The sequence below is a fragment of the Thalassophryne amazonica genome, chromosome 3 (genome assembly GCF_902500255.1).
Source record: "Thalassophryne amazonica chromosome 3, fThaAma1.1, whole genome shotgun sequence".
Classification (NCBI taxonomy): domain Eukaryota; kingdom Metazoa; phylum Chordata; class Actinopteri; order Batrachoidiformes; family Batrachoididae; genus Thalassophryne; species Thalassophryne amazonica.
In genome coordinates this window covers 72,553,898-72,576,011 of record NC_047105.1, presented here as the reverse complement: position 1 = coordinate 72,576,011, position 22,114 = coordinate 72,553,898, and the positions used below count along the sequence as shown (strand labels likewise).

General features: G+C 40.8%; 1 protein-coding gene across 1 annotated transcript in view; it reads right to left on the bottom strand.

The window, feature by feature from the left end:
- The window catches only part of LOC117507030 (sodium channel protein type 8 subunit alpha-like), a 195,911-nt gene that overhangs the window by 9,123 nt on the left and 164,674 nt on the right, over positions 1-22,114 (bottom strand). The window contains 4 exon segments of the mRNA XM_034166715.1: positions 123-245; positions 15,371-15,544; positions 17,534-17,688; positions 17,821-17,938. Of these exon segments, the coding sequence (XP_034022606.1) occupies positions 123-245; positions 15,371-15,544; positions 17,534-17,688; positions 17,821-17,938 (570 nt within the window).

Genomic DNA, 22,114 nt, shown 5'->3' with positions numbered 1-22,114 from the left:
TTAATAACATTCAGAAATCAGATAGTAATTTTTGGAATTCTCTATATCATTATCTCCAGCATGCTTTTATACTTCAAAATCAGCATGCAGAAGGACCAGCTGCTTGATATTTCGGGTCTTACCCTCATCCCTTCAAAACGTGACAGGGCCCTGAGGGGTCTCAAGGCCCTCAGTGTCCTGAGTGATTTAATGGGGCCTAGATCGGAGAAGCCCAACGCATTAGCTATAAGGCTGACTATAGACACCTACAGACAGGGACAGAGGGAGAGGGAAATACACGAGCAGGAAAGAGAGGACCCACATGGTTAGAGGGGATATAAAGATAAAGGTGGATCCTATATGAAAGGCTGATTGTATACAGATCTTTATATATCTACTGTATATTTAAAAAAAAAGATGTTAAACAGTAATTAATACAATATAAAATCTGTTGTATGCGATTCAAGATTTATGAATGAATTTATTCCCTGTGTGTTGTTTGCTTATGTTTGTGTTTGGTTTAGTTTGGCAAGCCGGTCTAGAGTAACAACCAGCTTAACATCACAGTGAGCACACCTGGAAAGAAACTTGTGGTTCACACAGTGAAGAAGAGAAAAGATAAAGAGCCAAACAAAGGGAAAATTGGAGATATGTTCACAAACACCAAATCAGTGTGACACAATAATATACACACAGCACACAGTGCAACGAATACAATATCCACACCAAATAGAATTGTACTCAAAGAGGTGAGAGAAAATGCAGGAACTTGGGAACAACTTCAGAAGAGAGGGGGGAAAAACCCCTGTGAGAATAACAGCGCCAACAGAGCGCACAAACCTTACGCTGGACCCTCAAACACCGACAGTCAACCCCTCCTTACGGCTGCATAGTTTCTCTTAACTTAAAGAGAGAGACAGTTAAGGTACCTGCTGTGAGAGAGAGCACAGGTCATTTTTAGGGTCAAGATTTCATGGAAGGTCACCTCATCACACCAATAAGTACACAGCTGAGGTTTTCTTAGCGAGACTCAGGGAGGGTATGAGTCTGCCGTCGCCTGCTGTGTTCATAATAATAATAATAATAATAATAATAAAACAATAACAATGTATTGGTCAGTTTTGCACTACTTTTTGAGCAGAGAGGAGAAAGAATAAGGGGAACAGTTTAACACAACCAAACAACACCGCTGAATGCAAAAATTAATTACATCATAAATTTTCAACCATGGTTTGATATTATATCTCTGACAATTATCAATTACATATATACACTTCATAAAGTTAGTATCTGTTGAAGGGCCATTGCAGTAGATTGATTGGCCCACACAAACAAATTTAACAACATGACGGCAGAATGGAGAAAGTCAGATTGAATCATTAACTGCAGTCGCACACAGTCACATCCCTGTAGGACAACACTTTAGCATGATACCCAACATCATATCATTCAGCATAATATGTCATCCTGATTGTGATAGATGTGATGAAAGCATCAAGCTATGGGGATATTTCTATACTGCAAGCCCTGGGAGGCATGTTAGAATACAGGGTGATAGAAATGCAGAAAAATGCATGAATATTTTGGAATAAAGCCAGATGCAGTCTGCAAAAAAAATAAATAATACCTATGCAGAAATTTGCTTCCAGCCTGCCAACCAGAGGTGGGTAACCCCAGCTTCAGTAAGAAAATGTCCAACCATGTATTATTTCTTCCTGAGCTCTTAAAAGGGATGATTTCACTGATTAGCTCATCTAAGCATGCTTGTTTAGGGTCTTCTCCTTTTTCTGCCCCTGACCAAGGCAGCATCTCTACATCTGGAGTTGGTCCTCGGGCGCTGGACTGTGGTTGCCCATTTCTCCTAGTGGTTGGACTGTGTCTACCCTAGGTTGGGTTAAATGTAGAGGACAAATTTTGTTGTATGTATATACAATGACAATAAAGGCTCTTCTTCTTCTACCTGCCTGCAGAATGAATTAGAATCAGCTGGTTCAGTGGGTAGATGGAACAAATATGTAGGAGGACTTTTACTTACTGAAGCTCGGATTATCTACCTCTGCTACCAACCATCCCAAAGCATAAAGCCAAGTCTTAAGAAACAATAATGACAACATCTAAGAATCAGAATATGTAAAAATCAGCAGTCCTACTGAGAATTTGTCACTGCATACAATATCAAAGGATGACATTGGGTGGTTGCCACCCAGGACCCAAGACAGTACCGTAGTGTAATGAAAGGGGTGATGCATGGATCTTAGACAAAGAGCAAAGCACAAAGTAATTAACTATGATGACAATTCTACCATAATATCAGCTTTAGCAACAAATTAACATGCTCACTGGCAATAGCATCCTATACTTCGCTAATCCTCTAAAGGAATTTGCTATGACTGACACAGCATCCTTCCCCATTGATAATGCAACCAACATAAGTTAGTGATTTACTGCAGCTAAGCATAACCTAATTATAAGACAAAAAGAAAAGAATAGTTTTCAGTCTGGATTTAAATAACAATACATTCAGAATGTCTAATTTCAGGAGCCAGGCTAGTTGTGCTCAGAAGTTTACATATCATAGCAGAATTTTTGATTTTTTTTAGGCCATATTTCAGAGAATATGAATAATAACAAAAGTCTTTGTTTCAACCATGGTTAGTGGTTGTGTGAAGCCATTTACTGTCAAACAACTGTGTTTACTCTTTTTAAATCATAATGACAACAAAAACTACCCAAATGACCCTGATCAAAAGCTTGTGTTTTGCTCCCCCATCAATGACTGTTGGGAGTCTTTTGTGGTACTTGCCCATTTTTCTTGGCAAAAAAGCCTCCAATTCCTGTAAATTCCTGGGCTGTTTTGCATGAACTGCACGTTTGAGATCTCCCCAGAGCAGCTCACTGATACTGAGGTCAGGAGACTGAGATGGCCACTTCAAACCTTCACTTTATTCTGCTGTAGCCAATGACAGGTCAACTTGTTGTGTTCTGGATCGCTGTCATGTTGGAATGTCCAAGTATGTCCCTTCCGCAGCTTCCTGGCTGATGAGTGCAAATTTTCCTCCAGTGTTTTCTGATAACATGCTGCATTCATTCATCCTGCCATTAATTGTGACCACGTTTCCTGTGCCTTTGTAGGTCACACATCTTCAAAACATCAGCGATCCACCTCTGTGTTTCATGGTACGACTGGTGTACCTTACATTATAGGCCTTTTTGACTCTTCTCCAAATGTAACATTTATGGTTGTGGCCAAAAGTTTAAATTTTGGTCTCATCACTCTAAATGACTTTGTTCTCTGTGCTCTTTGGCATATTGTAAGTGGGATACTTTGTGGCATTTGCATAGTAATGGCTTTTTTCTTGCGACTCGACCATGCAGCCCATTTTTCTTCAAGTGCCTCCTTACTGTGCATCTTGAAACAGCCACACCACTTTTTTTTTCCTAGAGTCCTGTATTTCAGTTGAAGTTATTTGTGGGTTTCTCTTTGCATCCCAAACAATTTTCCTGGCAGTTGTTGCTGAAATTTTTATTGGTCTACCTGACGGTGGTCTGGTTCCAACAGAATCCCTCATTTTCCACTTCTTAGAGATTTAACACTGCTCAATTGCATTCCCAGCCCCTTGGATATCTTTTTATATCCCTTTCCTGATTTATACAGTTCAACTACCTTTTCTTTGACAATTCCTTTGCTTTCCCCATGACTCAAAAACCAGAAACGTCATTGCAGCACTGGATAAAAGATGCAAGGGTCTGTCAGGAGCCCAGAAACCCACTGACCTTTTATACACACACACACACACACTGATTACAAGCAAACAGATCACAGGTTACCTTTTGTAGCAATTCAAACCAGTTTCTGGTAAATGCTAAAATGGTAAATGGACTGCATTTATATAGCGCTTTTCCATCTGCATCAGATGCTCAAATGGTCATTCACCCCGGTGTCATGGAGCTGCCATACAAGGCACTCACTACACACTGGGAGCAACTAGGGGATTAAGGTTCTTGCCCAAGAGGCACTCGCAACAAAACAAAAACAAAACCACCTTTGGGCTATGACCTCAGATCAGACAATACCACACGCTGAATTTAAGCAGCATATTAAATAAATAAATAAATGCTTCTGATTTTATTACATTCTTGGTGGACGTAATGATGTGTGTGTGAAAGAGAAAAAAATTATAATTAAACATCAAGTTTTACTTCTTGCTCTGATGACCAGCGACGATATGTGCCTTCATTGTCAGTATGTCTTGTTGCTTACCACAACATGTGCTGGCGACATTATATGCCGGTGCCTTTGTGAACATCTGCACATATCGTCGTGGCAACAATATATGCCCTGCGACAATATATGCCGTAACACTCAACTGTAACAGCTGCAGGATCAGAAAAAGCTCTGTGACCTGCTGGCTTCTTTACTTTTGGAACAAAGTTATCCTGTATTCTGACAACACAGGGAACAGTGAAGCCAGACAATCCTTGTCACTCCTGTGTCCTGAGGTAGTTTGTTTTCCTCTTTGCCTGTCTGGTCTCCCCTTCTGCATGTCCCAGTTTTATTTTACCTCCCCACTGTGCTTCCATGCCACAGTAGGTTGTGACCTCACCTGCAATTAGGTCTCTCTGTCCATCTGTCTGTTTATCCAGACCTGCATATATGTCAATAACCTGCAGCCCAAATAAATACATCATTACCTGCAAAAGAGCTGTGTGTGCATCCTGCATCTGGGTTCTAAATCCCCACACTTGACAAAATACATCGCCGCATTTATTAAAACTACGATGCATCCAGAAAGTATTCACAGCACTGCACTTTTCCACATTTGTTTTGTTACAACCTCACTCCAAAATGGATTAAATTAATTTTGTACTCAAAATTCTATAACATATAATAATAATGCCAAAAAAGTTTTTTTTTAGATTTTTATATATATATATAAAACCAACAACAACTACAAAATCATATGTACATTAGTATTCACAACATTTGCCATGAAGCTCAAAATTATGTTCAGGTGTATTTTGTTTCTACTGATCATCCTTGAGACGTCTCTACAGCTTAACTGAAGTCCATGTGGGGTAAATTCAGTTGATTGGACATCATTTGGATCTTGAGAGGTGCTGCAAAGAGGAATGGGCAAAACTGCCCAAAGATAGGTGCGCCAACCATATTCAAGAAGACTTGGGGCTGTAACTGCTGCCGAAGGTGCATCAATAAAGTATTGAGCAAAGTGTGTGAATACTTATGTACTTGTGATTTCTTAGTTTTTTATTTTTAATAAATCTGCAAAAAATTCAAAATAAACTTTTTTCATGTTGTCATTATGGGGTGTTATGAGTAGAATTTTGAGGTGAAAATTAATTTAATCCATTTTATAGTAAGTCTAACATAAAATATGGAAAAGGTGAAGCGCTGTGAATACTTTCTGGATGGACTGTACATTAGGGCATTCTTTTCTCATACAGTTCCTTTGTAAATAGTGAATAACACAATGGTACCTCATGGTCAAGGTGAATGGTAATATGACTAAAGGACAAAACAGGACTATAACCAGATGAAAAATACATTCCCAAATTACTCACATATTTCTGAAAAAACATCAGAATTTTGAGGGATGAATTTTGACATTGGAATTACTTTTCGTGACACACAGGGTCAAGAAGAAGAGATGGCAAACGTGTCCATAGACAGCGGGACAAGAGGAAAACGTGAAGGGAGGAAATGAGAGTAGGGACTTTGAATGTTGGTTGTATGACTTGTAAAGGGAGAGAGCTGGCTGATATGATGGAGAGGATGAATGTAGATGTACTGTGCCTGCAAGAGACCAAGTGGAAGGGAAGTAAGAGTAGGAGCATTGGTGATGGGTTCAAGTTGTTGTATCATGGTGAGGACAGGAAGAGAAATGGTGTTGAGATCATTTTAAAGGAAGAGTATGTTAAGAGTGTGTTGGAGGTTAAGCAAGTGTCTGACAGGGTGATGAGTGTGAAGTTGGAAACTGAAGAGATGATGATGAATATCATCAGTGCATATGCCCCAAAGGTAGGTTGTGAGATGAAGAAGAAAGAAGATTTCTGGAGTGAGTTAGGTGAGGTGGTGGAGAGTGTGCGCAAGCATGAAAGAGTGGTGATAGGAGCGGACATCAATAGGCATGTTGGCAAAGGGAACAGAGGTGATGAGGAAGTAATGGGTAGATATGGTATCAAGGACAGGAATGTGGAAGGGCAGATGGTAGTTGATTTTGCAAAAAGGATGGAAATGGCTGTGGTGAATACCAACTTTAAGAAAAGGGAGGCGCACAGGGTGACATATAACAGTGGAAGAAGGTGCACACAGGTGGGCTACATTCTTTATAGGAGATGTAAGCTAAAAGAAATCAGAGACTGTAAGGTGGTGACAGGAGAGAGTGTAGTTAGACAGCATAGGATGGTGCTTTGTAGGATGACTTTAGAGGTAAAGAAAAAAGAGAGTAAGAGCTCAATAAAGGATCAGATGGTGGAAGCTGAAGGAGGAAGACTGTTGTGTGAGACTTAGTGAGCAGGTGAGAGAAAAACTGGATGGAGGGGAAGCAATTTTGGACAACTGGAAAAGTACTGCAGATGTGGTGAGGGAGACAGCTAGGAAGGTACTGGGTGTGACATCTGGACAGTGGAAGGATGTCCAAGAAAGCATAAGGAGAAAGAGGTTGGCGAAAAAGTTTTGGGATAGTCAGAGATGAAGAAAGTGGGCAGAAACACAAGGAGATGTGGCATAAGGCAAAAAGAGAAGTGGAAAAAGCTAAGGAAAAGGCATATTGTGAGCTGTGCAAGAAGTTGAATATTAAGGAAGGAGAAAAGAACGTACCGATTGGACAGACAAAGGGACAGAGCTGGAAAGGATGTGCAGTAGGTTAGGGTGGTGAAAGATGCAGATGGTAATGTGGTGACAAGAGAGGAGTGCGTGTTCAGAAGGGGGAGGGAATATTTTGAGGAGCTGATGAATGAAGAAAATGAGAGAGAGAAAAGGCTGGATGATGTGGTGAAAGTAAGTCAGGAAGTACAAGAGATTAGTAAGGAAGAAGTGAGGGCTGCTATGAAGAGGATGAAGACTGGAAAGGCAGTTGGTCATTCCAGTGGAGGCATCGAAATGTCTTGTTTAATAAAATCTCGGAAAGTGAGAGGATACCTGAGGAGTGGAGATGAAGTGTGTTAGTTCCTATTTTTAAGAACAAGGTGATGTGGAGAGCTGCAGTAACTACAGAGGCATAAAGTTGATCAGCCACACCATGAAGTTATGGGAAAGAGCAGCAGAAGCTAGGCTTAGAAAACAGGTGAAGATCTTTGAACAACAATATGGTTTCATGCTGAGGGAGGAGATGCAGGTGGTTGGTGTGACAGAGGAAGATTCAGAGAACAGAGTGAGATAGAAATGATTGATCTGCTGTGGCGAGCCCTAACGGGAACAGCCGAAGCAAAAAAAAAGAAAAAAAGAAGGTGGTCAGTGTGGTAGCCAAGCAGCTAGTACACGTGTTTCCAGGGTGGACATTTCCTGGTTCAAGACCATCCCTGCCATATTCATAGGCGATCTGCTGTGGTGACCCCAAGTGAAACAACGAGAAGCAGAAATAACTTTTTCTTTTCATGACACAGGAATCTGTCAATGAAGGTTCTCAGTCATCCAGTTTACAGATATCTAGAAGCTTACAAAAACTAGACTTCTTGTTGGTCTTCATTCAGATGGTGAAACCATCGCTTGGATAAGTGGCAAAATGAAGACCAACAAAAAGTCCAGTTTAAATTTTTTTCAATTTATTTTCATTTAGCGTGTCCTGGGTCTTCCCCGGGGCCTCCTCTCGATGGGACGTGCCTGGAACACCTCTCCAACGAGGCGTCCAGGGGGCATCTGAAAAAGATGCCCGAGCCACCTCAGCTGGCTCCTTTCGATGTGGAGGAGCAGCAGCTTGACTCTGAGCTCCTCAGGAGTGACCGAGCTCCTCACCCTATCTTTAAGGGAGTGCCCAGCCACCCTGTGGAGGAAATTCATCTCGGCCGCTTGTACTCACGATCTTGCTGTTTTGGTCATGAGCCATTTCTTATGACCATAGGTGAGGATCGAAATGTAGATCGATCGGTAAATCTAGAGCTTTGCCCCCTGCTCAGCTCTCTCTTCACCATGACCATCCGATACAGTGACCGCAACACTGCAGATGCTGCACCGAGCCATCTGTCGATCTCACGTTCCAACCGTCCCTCTCTTGTTAACAAGACCCCGAGATACTTAAACTCCTCCATTTGAGGCAAGGACATTCCACCGACCTGAAGAGGGCAAAGCACCTTTTTCCGCTCGAGAACCATGGCCTCGGATTTGGAGGTGCTGATTTTCATCCCGGACGCTTCACACTCAACTGCAAACCACTCCAGTGCACGCTGAAGGTCCTGAATTGACAAAGCCAACAGAACCACATCGTCTGCAAACAGCAGAGACGAGATTCTGTGGTTACCAAGCCGGACCCCCTCTACACCCTGACTGCGCGTAGAAATTTTGTCCATAAAGGTAATGAACAGAACCGGTGACAAAGGGCAGCCCTCGCGGAGGCTGACGTGCACTAGAAACAGGCTTGACTTACTACTGGCAATGCGAACCAAGCTCCTGCTGCAGTCGTACAGGGACCGGATAGCCCTTAACAAAGGACCCCAGACCCCCTGCTCCCGGAGCACCCCCCACAGGGCGCCTCGAGGGACACGGTCGAACACCTTCTCCAGATCCACAAAACACATGTGGACTGGTTGGGCGAACTCCCATGAACCCTCGAGCACCCGATGGAGGGTGTAGAGCTGGTCCAGTGAGCCGCGACCAGGACGAAAACCACACTGCCCTCCTGAATCCGAGGTTCGGCTATCATTCGAATTCTTCTCTCCAGTACTCTGGAATAGACCTTACCGGGGAGGCTGAGGAGTGTGATCCCCCTGTAGTTGGAACACACCCTCTGGTCCCCCTTCTTAAACAGAGGAACCACCACCCTGGTCTGCCAGTCCAGAGGTAGTGTCCCCGACCGCTACCAAGACAGTCCCACAACATCCAGAGACTTAAGGTACTCTGGATGGATCTCACCCATCACCATTTCATCCATCCCAGGAGCCTTGCCACTGAAGAGCTTTCTGACCACCTGATTTCGGCCTGGGTGATGGATGAGTCCGCCTCTGAGTCCCCAGTCTCTGCTTTCTCTACGCTGGAGGGACTACGTCTCGCAGATGGCTTGGGAATGCCTCGGGGTTCCCCAGGAGGAGCTGGGAGAGGTGTGTGTGGATCGGGAGGTCTGGACGGCTTTGCTTGAGCTGCTGCCCCCGTGACCTGACCTCGGATGAAGCGGAAGAACATGGATGGATTTATATAGCACCAAATCATAACAGAGTTGCCTCAAGGCGCCTCACACAAGTAAGGTCTAACCTTACTAACTCCCAAAGCAGCAGTGGTAAGGAAAAACTCTGAGGAAGAAACCTCAAGCAGACCCGACTCAAAGGGGTAGGGTCACCCCTATGCTCTATGACCTGCAGACTTCTTATTCACCCTAGGGACACAAAGTAGTCCTGTACCCTGAGAATGCAAAGCCCGGGCCATTATGTAAGGTTTAATTAGGTCAGCTAGGTAGGGAGGTGCCAGTCCGTGAACAATTTTTTAGACTAGTAGCAGAATCTTTAAATCTGATCTCACTGGGACAGGAAGCCAGTGAAGGGATGCCAAAATGGGTGTAATGTGATTGAACTTTCTGCTTCATGTCAAAAGTCTGGCTGCAGCATTTTGAACCAGTTGGAGAGCCCTAATGCGGGACTGCGGAAAATAGAACATTGCAGTAGTCCAATCAAGAGAAGATAAACATATGGATCAGGGTCTCAGCATCAGCCATAGACAGGATGGGACGAATCTTCGCTATATTTCGCAGGTGGAAGAAAGTAGTCCTCGTAATATTTCTAATGTGGAGGTCAAAGGACAATGTAGGATCAAAAATTACCACAAGGTTCCTCACTTTGTCAGTGTGATGTATGACACACGAGCCGAGGCTAAGCCTTACCTGGTCAAATCGATGCCAATGTCTGACTGGACCAAGAACCATCATTTCAGTCTTATCAGAGTTTGAAAGTAGAAAATTTCTAGACATCCAACTTGTCAATGATGCAAGGAAATCTTCTAATGATTTCATGTGGATGAGATTACCAGCAGTTGTATAGCTGAGTATCATCAGCATAGCAGTGAAAGGTAATCCCAAAGTGCCACAATATGTGCCCAAGGGGTGCTATGAAAAGGGAGAAAAGCAGGGGTCCTAAGACGGACCGCTGTGGAACCCCAAATTTCATATCACTAAGGTTAGAGGTAGTGTTACTGTACAAAACACAGTGAAAACGAGTGGTCAAGTAAGATGTCAACCATACAAGGGCACTCCCAGTAATCCCAAAATCATTTTCCAGCCTATCAAGTAGAATATGATGATCCATGGTATCAAATGCAGCACTGAGATGTAACAGCACAAGAACCGTAGTGGTGTCCGAATCCACTGCAAGCAGAAGATCACTTTAGTGAGAGCCGTCTCTGTGGAATGATATTTTTAAAAGCAGACTGCAGTGGCTCAAAGAGATTATTCTCAGTAAGATAGTCCACGAGCTGCCGTGACACCACTTTTTCAGTATTTTAGAGCAAAATAGTTTTTCAATACACTACGGTCAAGATTACGTTTCTTAAGTAATGGTTTAATCACTGCAGATTTAAAACATTTAGGAACAGATCCAGAAGTTAAAGAAAGATTAATAATTTCCAGCATAGTTGGCCCAAGAGTGCGCCACAGGTCCTTAAACATTTTTGTGGTATAGGATCAAATAAACAGGTTGTGGTTTTTGTTGACGTTATGAGTTTTGTCAGCATGCCTAGTGAGATACTATCAAATTCTGTAAATCTAGGTAATAACTCAGTAATGGCGCCCACAGCAATAGTAGGGTGTCGTGGCTGGGTTAAGGCATGCTGGGATATGTTTAACCTAATGTCTTCTACTTTCTTCTCAAAGTAATCCAGGAAATCTTGTGCTGTAAAACGATGCCGAACTACAGGTGGTTGTCCATAAATAAGTGTTGCCACCGTGTCAAACAAGAACTTATTTACTTATTTACTTATTAACTTAACTTTATTGTGGGCAGTCTAAGGCACACCTGTGCACTAATCATGGTGTCTAATCAGCATCTTGGTATGGCACACCTGTGAGGTGGGATGGATTATCTCAGCAAAGGAGAAGTGCTCACTATCACAGATTTAGACTGGTTTGTGAACAATATTTGAGGGAAATGGTGATATTGTGTATGTGGAAAAAGTTTTAGATCTTTGAGTTCATCTCATACAAAATGGGAGCAAAACCAAAAGTGTTGTGTTTATATTTTTGTTGAGTGTACTTAAACAAAATTAGGCAGGTGCATAAATCTGGGCACTCTTGTAATTTTATTGATTTGAATACATTTAGCACTAATTATTGGAACACAAAATTGGTTTGGTAATCTCACTGACCCTTGACCTCCTTACAGAGGTGAATCCAATAATGAGAAAGGGTATTTAAGGTGGCCATTTGCAAATGTTTCCCCTCTTTGCATCTCTTCTAATGAGAGGCAACATGGGAGCCTCTCATTAACCTCTCAAATGACCTGAAAAAAAAAAAACTGTTCAACATCATGGTTTAAGGGAAGGACACAAAAAGCTATCTCAGAGATGTCAGCTGTCAGTGGAAACTGACAGCTGAAGCCTTTTCCACAGATAAGCTGAAGCGAAGGATGGTGAGAACAGTCATAATCAACCCACAGACCTGCTCCAAAGGCCTACAACATGATGTTGCTGCAGATAGTGTCTCTGTGCACTGCTCAAGTATACAGCGCATTTTGCATAAAGAGATGCTATATGATGCTGTAATACAGAGGAAGCCTTTTCTGCATACACGCCACAAAGCACATTTGGACAAGCCAGCTTCATTTTGGAATAAGGTGCTATGGATGAAACTAATATTGAGTTATTTGGACATAAGGGGCAGTACGAATGACTGAAAAAGAACACAGCATTCCAAGAAAACGCTTGCTACTTGGAGGTGGTTCCATCATGCTGTGGGGCTGTGGGGCCAGTATAGGTACTGGGAATCTTGTTAAAGTTGAGGGTCACATGGATTCCAGTCAATATCAGCAGATTCTTGAGAACAATGTTCATGAATCAGTAACAAAGTTGAAGTTGCGCCGGGGCTGGATCTTTCAACAAGACAACGACCAGTGGTGGGCACAGATAACCAAAAAAATTAACTTCGATAACAGATAATCAGATAACTGAAAAGTTATCTTTGATAAAGATAAACTGATAAACCACCCAAAAATGTATCAGAAGTTACAGATAACTGATAAATTCCAGTTTAGTCTCTGGTACATTTGCAACTACTAACAAGCTGAATTTGAGTTTTAACACCACAATTGCTTTTGGAAGCATCAAAAGCAACAACAGACCCAAACAATGAGCCCGCACTTCTATGTTTGAACATCCTGCCCCCTGCTAGAAGTTCTTGTTTACTACACAGCTTCCAACACAGAGGCACCCTGAGAGCAGCCACAAAGCCAGCTCTCTACCAATCACAACGCTCCGGTCAGGCGGAGGTCTTGGAAAATAAAGTCATGCTGACTTATGGTTTGGTGTGAATACTGATAGAATAACTCCATTAATGTCAATTCTGTCATTTATAAATGGACTACATTTATATAGCGCTTTTCCATCTGTATCAGACGCTCAAAGCGCTTTACAATTATGCCTCACATTCACCCCGATGTCAGGGTGCTGCCATACAAGGTGCTCACTACACACCGGGAGCAATAGGGGATTAAAGGCCTTGCCCAAGGGCCCTTAGTGATTTTCCAGTCAGGTGGGGATTTGAACCCATGATCTTCTGGACTCGAGCCCAACACCTTAACCACTAGACCATCACCTCCCCCCATTTATACAAAGTTAAAATATAACATATATCTTTTAATGTTGAATAATGCACTAATTCTGAGGTTTTGTAACAAACACAGACAGATCGCAAAGGATTCTGGGTAAAGGTGCCTCTGCTAAACACTGATTGGTTCAGTCATTCATTATGTAAACCAACACGTTAATGTGATGTGTGTCGTGTGTTGGTGTTTACAGATAAATGTGCTTTTGTAAAATATTCCATTTTTTATTTGTAAAAACAGGCATTTTTACGGAGCCCTGGAAGTGTCATCGCAAAATGTTTTGCATGTGGAGAGAATGTGCGCTCATTTTATTAGTGCCGTGCGCACGTTTTATGATGTCGTAAAACGTGCACTCAATATTGTCTTGACACATAAATGTTGGCTTTACACTGTGCAAGTTTTGGCCCTTTTTCAGATGATTTTTCATTTCTGCGAGAATTTTTTGGACCAAGTTTCAGGTTAATCACGCGTCCAGCATCATGTAGTGTACATGGAGTAACAAGCTGCATTTAACATCTCACCACCACCTCCTGATCGCCGATCATATGGTCGAATGAAAATCAAACCTGTTATGAGGGTGTCCTGCTGCTCAAGAGCAACAAGCGTCCAACCGCTCACACTGTGCATGTGCAAACACCACAGACATGTCTTGTAATGTTTTTTTGTTGTTTTGATGTCTCCCATCGAGAGTTTTTGTAAATTAAGTTTGAAAAAAAAGCTTACGTTTTGCTTCTGGAAACACAAGATTGACGTGTGGTTTTTGAACGTACGTGTGTGAGAACATAAATCGGGCGCTCTGAACTTTTACACCATGTGGTTCTGTTGTACAGTTTGAACTAAAACCGAGTACAGTAATTAAAAATATCATACAGTGTCTGCTCAGCTTCAGGACAAATACTGCCATGAACACTACTGGCCAGTAGATGGCAGTAGAGGCCTTGAAAACTTGCAAAAACAAAATTCCAGATAATCTGTGTCTGCTACATTTAAGATGCGTGGAATTTAACAAACGCAAATACAATAACAACATCTATAAACCCAGAGAATATATTCATGAGAGTTTTAGGCACTAGAGTTTAATGCTGTTGTCCGTGGAGCCTGAACAGAGTGTCTGAATTTGCATTTGTCCTGTCGTGAACGTACTGAGATTACCCTATTCTACCCATAATGCACTGCTGGGCACAGCATGTGCTCACTAAAACCTTAAAAATTAGCACATTAATTTAAAACTAAAACATATATCTGATATTTTCACTTTATAAAACTTCAGACATGACAGTAATTTTAAATAACTTGTCCAAAATTAGTTTGGTTAAAATCTGAACCATAAATTTAAAATGTATGCCTCTGGATGACTTGGGTGATATTGCCAGCGCATCAGTATGGTGTTGAAGGAAATTATTATTTTTTTTTCTGACCAGTTCTCCTTTACCTGCAGAGGATAGAGTGGTTTGTCCTGGAAGCAGCTCTCTTCTGTTTGCAGAGGGTGGAACTATACATTTGTTAGGCATATTTTAACAGGTAGGTGCCCAACTGATTATAAATTTTAAAAATGTTTGCCGCTGTTCAGCTTTATTTACTACGTTATTGGTCTAAAAGTTATCGGACAAAAATTTATCGCAAGATAATTAGTCCGATAAGGGTTTTTAAAGTTATCTAAAAAAGATAATCCAATAATGAAAACATTATCTTCAATAATTATCTGTTATCGGATTATCGGAACTGTGCCCACCACTGACAACGACCCTAAACACTGCTCAAAATCTACTAAGTCATTCATGCAGAGGAACAAGTACAACATTCTGGAATGGTCATTTCAGTCCCCAGACCTGAGTATTATTGAAAGTCTGTAGTGTGATTTTAAGTGGGCTGTCCATGCTCGAAAACCAACAAACCTGAAATGTTTTGTAAAGAAGAATGGTCCAAAATACTTTAAACCAGAATCCAGACTCTCACTGGAAGCTATAGGAAGCATTTAGAGGCTGTTATTTCTACAAAAGGAGGATCTACTAAATATTAATGTATTTTTTCTGTTGGGGTGCCCAAATTTATGCACCTGTCTAATTTTGTTTAAAGAATTATTGCACACTTTCTGTAAATCCTATAAACTTCATTTCACTTCTCAAATATCACTGTGTTTGTCTGCTATATGATATATTTAACTGAAATTGCTGATCCAAACAACCAATGATTTATAAAGGAAAATCATGGAAATCATCAAGGGTGCCCAAACTTTCGCATACAACTGTATATAGTATATGCATAATGACAACAATGACCAATCAGACAATCTCTCATACCTGTGATGTATTTACTTGATCTCACAATAACATTGCGAGAAACTGCACCGTATGTCTTGTTCAAGTAATAGTGACTCGGCCAAATGTATACACCACAGTAGTATGTAAAAGGTACTTACATCGACGATGAAGAAGTCTAACCAGCACCAGGCATTAGTGAAGTATTTGACAAAGCCATAGGCCACCCATTTCAGCAACATCTCCAGGATGAAGATATAGGTGAAAACCCGATCTGCATACTCCAGAATGACACGAACCGTCTTCCTCTGTTCAATGTACACATCTTCAAAGGCCTACAGAGCAGCAGAGAAGCAGACACCAGCTTGACTAATTCATTCAATAATACACAACACTGATGCTTGTTGATGCTGCACATTCTAAAATATAGTGATACCAGTTATGTTGTACGGCTTCAGTTTTCAACCACTTTTGTTTTGATGAGTCAGTAGACAGATACATGAAAATTTACAAGTCACTAACAATGTCTTGGACTTCAGTTACATCATTCATGATGAAATACAAACAGTATGGTACAGTATGATAAATCTGACCTAAGAATTTTCATAGAAGATACAGCTCAAATCCAGGATTAAGTCTCCTATGTGCTTTCTGGCAAGCTAGAGCTGAAATTTCACATCTTTTTTTTTTTTTAAGAAAGACCTCTGTGCCACCCCACTGTATATCCTAATTTGATCAGGATGTTAGAACAATCTGCAGATGTTGCAGAAAGCGGCAAACCTAATCCAGATTCTCCTGGATGAAAGGTTAGTGCAGTACAGCACTTTACTGTCCATTAGTAATTTGTACATATACAGTACTTATAAACACTCGCCAGAGTGTCTCTGTGCCAACAGCGACTACACAACGTATGACAGCTCTTCACTACTATCATCAATTTGATGTAAAGACCACGCCAAGCAAGTAAATGTGTACATATACAGTACTTTGCAAATGACTAAACCACTCTGCTTATAAATGTGTTTTGATATTTTTTCTCTTTCACATTATGTCAGTAAAAACAACAAATTTGAAATTCCAAAATAATAATTATGAAAAGAAAATCTTCAAAGAATTTACACAATATGTCTAATTATGTCTAATTTAAATATTAAACTAATGGAGCTTTTAGATATAGAAAAAATACCATGGCTCTGTACGTTCACATTATGCCACAAAGGCAAGAAATGGGGAAAATTATAAATTAATAAATTGATCAACATGATCTTTTTGTTAACAGTCATCCTCAGAGTAGAAATATACAGATTCTGAGGCCCATTGGACCAGTGCTTAGCCTTGAATACTATATACTGAAGTGGAGGAGAGTGTGTCGCTCCCCTTGACTGGGACCCTAATCCACCACAGGTTATGTCCCCAGCCAACTGGAGTAATGCAGATGAGGTGTCGAAGGACACAGGTAGTGTAGTAGACTATGACATTTAGTCACTCAGCTGGGTGAGGGGAGAAATCCGTTTTCTTACACGCTTCAAAAGTCATTCCCTATTAAGTTGGGTGATGTTCCCATTTATTTTTTGTTTTGTGATAATGATTACTAGACATTTCTACTTAAACAAAAAGGTGTCTATAACAAAAAAGTGAAACCGGTAAAAACTGTGTACCTCTCCCTCACCCAAGCTAATTAAAAAGCCCTGCATCACCTGTAGCTGCCATTTAACACACCTGGTGCTCCTCTTTACCACCACCCACATTGATAATGCAAAACAAAATATGAAGTGACAAAAAAAAAAAAAAAAAAAAAAAAACAGCAAATGGCCCTTATAAGTAGGTAGTGTGAAGCATGGACCTGTAATGGAATCCTAGTCAATATATTGGAAATCTATCTATCTCACAGATCCACCTGCTCATGGGATAAGAAAGAAAGTTACTTACAGAGACTCAGAAGAGGGGTATTACTTGCTTTATGATGGAATAACAGCTATAACATTTTAGCGATGTGATGCATTATTGTGGGTATGACCCAGCACACAGGTTTATTAATATCGAGGCCAATGGGATGCCCACATTTCACCTGGCTGGAGCAGACAGATGGCTACATTTGGGCGGTGGTGATGGGATTGTTTGTCTGCCTGGATGGTTGCCATGCAGGACTCAAGCAGGTTCCATAGCGTGGTGGATGTAGTGACACACACAGCATCGGTGCATGCTCCCTCCCAGACCTCACCTGACCTAACAATTATTTTTGCAGCATCTTTGCTTTACAATTTTCTTTTAACCATGGCTAAGATGCACAATCTATTTCTCTGTGTTTTTGCGTGTTGTTTTACCAGAGCTCCACTGCTCAGGAGGATCATGAAGATGATGAGGGTTTCAAACCAGTTGTGTTCTACAATCAAGTAGCAGGTCTTTCTTAAAAACCACCAGTGCTTCCCCCAGCCATGAGTGATGGGAACGTCACAGCACTTGTACTTGGCCACACATTCTGCACAACAAAAGCACAACCACTAATGAGCATAGACAGAACATTCTCTACTAGATATCTAGGTGTCATTGCTACACCATATATGTTACTAATGATCATAATAATATTAAATAAGCAAGTCAGTTCACCTACCATCTGTCCAACAGGGTTCTGGGTCGATGTACTCCTCCACCACCTCCACCACCGCAACCTCCTCCACATCCGGTTTGATGTCAATTGTACTGCCTTCAGATGAACTGGTGTCATCCAGCTAGAGCCAAACCAAAGAAGACTAACTCTCAGTTTCATTGCGTAAGTACAATGTATGATAAGTACAGAGTACAGAGTATAGTACAGGAATAAACAATAAGCCCTTCAGATTCACATGTGTATTTATTGTATATTGTATATTATTAGCAGCTTGGTCCTGGAGGAACATTGTTTCATCTCACTATGTACTGTACATGGTTGAAATGACAACAAAAACCACTTGACTTGACATGTGTGACATGATTTGTTGTTAGTAGAGGTTAAAGCAGTGGACTTGAAACCTGAGGATCCTCAGTTCAAATCCCTGTTAGACTGGAAAACCACCTGGGCAAAGTCCTTAAGACTGAAGCCATTCCCGGTGTGCAGTTGAGTGCCTTGCATGGCAGTACACTGACATCGGTTTGTATGTGAAATTGTGAATGTGAGGCATCACTGTAAAATGCTTTGAGCATGAGCTTCAGAAGAAAAAGCGTTATAGATATGGTAGTCCACGTGCATGTTCTGGACATGTAGTGTATCTCTTTCCATTAGCCTCAGCTGCAGTTTTACTGACGGTAAGCCAATGAATTTGCTCATAATGGACTGTACTGATAATGAAAGCCATTACTATCTCTGTAAAATTGTAGATTATTCCATCATGAAAAGCTTGCTTATTTGTTATCAAAACACACAAAACATTGTGTGGAGAGTTTATATGGCGGCAAGGCACAAAAAGAAGCCAGTGATAATAAATAATGAGTTTCCGAAATACATCCTTGGAGATGTATGTACGTACACACACACACACACACACACACACACACACACACACACACACACACACACACACACACACACACACACACACACACACACACACACACCACACACACACACACACACACACACACACACACACACACACTCTTTTTAAATCATTCTAAGATTGGTTAGTGTACTTCACCTGCACCAATAAATCATGTCATATTTTAACAATACATCAAGTTGAAGCTGTACACTCTTGTAAAACCTCAACACAACACAAGCATTTTTGCAATGCTGCAATACTGAACACATGCAGGCCCAGGCTCAGCCAGTGTAATTAACTAGAGACAAATTGCATCAGCTTAAATCTTCAGCAAAGGGCCACATTCGCATTCTTTTCTCTTTCTCATTAGCAGTCAGTTCTGATGTTGTCAGAATGTGCTTCTCAACCTCTTTTGAAAGTAGCTCTGTCAAAGCTCTGCAGTGTACTTTGGTGTAGGAAAGATTGGCTGGTTGTGGGATTACAAGGTTGCAGGTATAGTACTGCTGCATTGATCAAATCTTTCCCCACTACAAACTAGGTCAAGGTAATTTGTGGGGACAGGCTTTTGCACGTATTTTAGAACTGACTTACTCTTTCTCCACATCAGTTCTATACAGTGGAGAATGTCTCTCATCACTCCTTTGTTAATCTACATGATCGGCATGAAGGTTTAGTGTTACAGGTTAGAGCTCGGTATCGATTCAAATCTCAATAATCGATTTGATTCTGAGTCTTAAGATTCAGAATCAATTATTCTGATTTGATCCAATATTGATTTGGGTTAGTGCTATTAAAACCGTTTGAGCTGTTAATTGTCTAGTTATGCAACATACTACTAGTACTATACTGACATTTGACTGCAAATTAATGAAGTACTGGTAGTTAATAATGATGGCTATAAGACTGATGGCATGGACCATCTCCCTCCCAGAATGATAGTTGTTTTTTTTACAAACATACTGAAGGGCAGAATTACTGAACAGATCCAGGGCAGCCAAAAGAGGGCACCAGAGGTACTTGGTTCATTGGCCCTCACACAGATACATTTCTACACGCTTCCATGTTTTGGCCTGATGCCCTGTTTCTTTTGGCTTTAAAGCAAGGCTGTAACAAAGAAAAAAAAATTAAAAATAAAACTATGGCTTTACAAATTTGGCCCTCAAAATGCAGGCAACAGTGTTTCAGACAGTTATAAATTTAAAAAATTTCTGGGGTAAATGATCCCGATCTCCCCTACAAACACTCCCGTCTGCAGTGCTGGCTGTGCAGCACGCTGCAAGAGAACTTCTCCCAAAGCTGCACAGACTGACTTTTCAGTCAGTCTTTTCCCACAGCCGCACCGAGTGCTGGTGGAAAAGACCGACTGAAAAGTCAGTCCACACCAGAGAACCTTTGTGCGCGGTCCCACGGAAAATGCACGTTATGAGGAACGAAATGAAAAAAGAAAACTACTGTGTGAATTAAACAGCAGACTTTTCTCTTTTCTTGCCTGCAACAGACAAGCGTCCCGGTTGCCATGATTGACATTTTCAAATAGCTTTGACAGAGGTTGATGGCTAAATTGAAGCATGTGTATTTATTGTAAAATGAACCTGCTTCTAAATCAGAACCAGCACGTCCACAATCAATGTAGAGAAATTATCATTTTCACACCCTCGGAAAAAGCACAACGACCCAACTGCAGTGTCATTTCTTCAGAGATGCTGTTCCAATGCTGGCGAGAAGTGCGTATATATTAATTTTTTTAAAATTGATCTTTAGATGTGTGAATTGATCTGTGGGAATTAAAATGAGAATCGATTTAAAATCGGCGAATTGATCTTTTCAACCCAGCACTATTACAGGTATCATTACTAAATGAGTGACCATGGGACATGTAATGAGTCTCTGCTTCATTTTTCATTTTCATGCAACACAGGTGGGAGCAACCTAAAACTGATATGGCTTTGTAGGAAATATGCCCTTGATCAGAAATATCAATGTCCCATGTTTTCCACAGATCATCATATTAGTGATTAAAATGGATTGAGAACATTATCCAAACTATCGTGAAGTACCGCAAGGTCTTTTCTTGCATCTGCAGGGGTGGGGAGGGGAAAGGGGGCGCATTTATACCACGTATTTGATGAAAAATTATTATTAGCAGGTAATCCAACAATATTTCCTGTTACATTTTGGAGGGATAAAGTGAAGCAGACCATGTTGGAAAATAATTATAGATTAAAAAACCCCAATGGTAGCACTCAAAAAAGCTAGAGTGTTGCTGGGGTGGGGTCAATTATTGTCATATACCTTCTTTGTTTGAAATATGAAGTCCACAATTTTTGCAGTATTATATTTGAGAAGATTGATCTACATTTTACCCATGTGAAATTAATCATTTGACTTCTCGTTGATACAAGGGTCAGGACCCCAAGGATAGGACAAGATCCCAGGACCCTTCCCCAAGGACACCATGGAATGGATGAGATCCCAGATTGAACAAGATCTTACAGTGCACATAAACACAAAATGCCTAATTTTCTGCACACTAGATCTTTGCTTTTAGGCAGTTGCTACTGAAAAATAATGAAAATGCAAAGGATTGAAATTGTAGAAACTGTCCTATTATGTGCAATGTACATCATGTAAACAAAAACAATATGACAAATAATCAACACAAACAAGACAATGTTTTACAGTTTCTAATTCTCACCTTTTCATCAACAAACAAATAATGAGGTACGACAGCTTCAAACCATTTGGCACGTCGAAACACATTTTTGAATTATATATTTTCGTAATTCTTTAAGCACCTTCAGCAATTTGGTGGATATGGATGGTGCATAAAACAAACAATTAAACATCGTCAGTACCAAATTATTAAATAATTACAAAAAGATTTATAAACAATATTTTCTGATGTGCCAAATGGTGCAATTCTACAGTATCAGACTGTTTAATTTATTACATTATAGTGGAACCTAATTATGAAACATCTATGGGACAAGTAAACAACTTGAAATCCAAATTTTTATAATATCAGGGTTGAAATAATAATAATAAAAAAATTAACACTTGGATGTAAAAATTATGTTATGAGTAATTCATTACTTAGAACCCGGAAACGTTCACCACGAAAGTAAAAACCCAGATTTCCAGGAACTCCCTGAAAACTTCCATCACTACAGCAATAGCATCCCTGATGTTGCCCATCCACCTCTTCCTTGCTCTTCCTCTGGGTCTCTGTCATTGGTTGCTACCCAAGCCACCCTCTGAAGTCCTGATGGTATACATTCTCTTAAAATGAGCATACTATTGTAGCTGGCTCTGCTCAAAAATGTTTAACACACTCTGGACCCTCAGATGCTCCCTGATGTCTTCATTCATCAGTCGAACATGCCTGGTCAT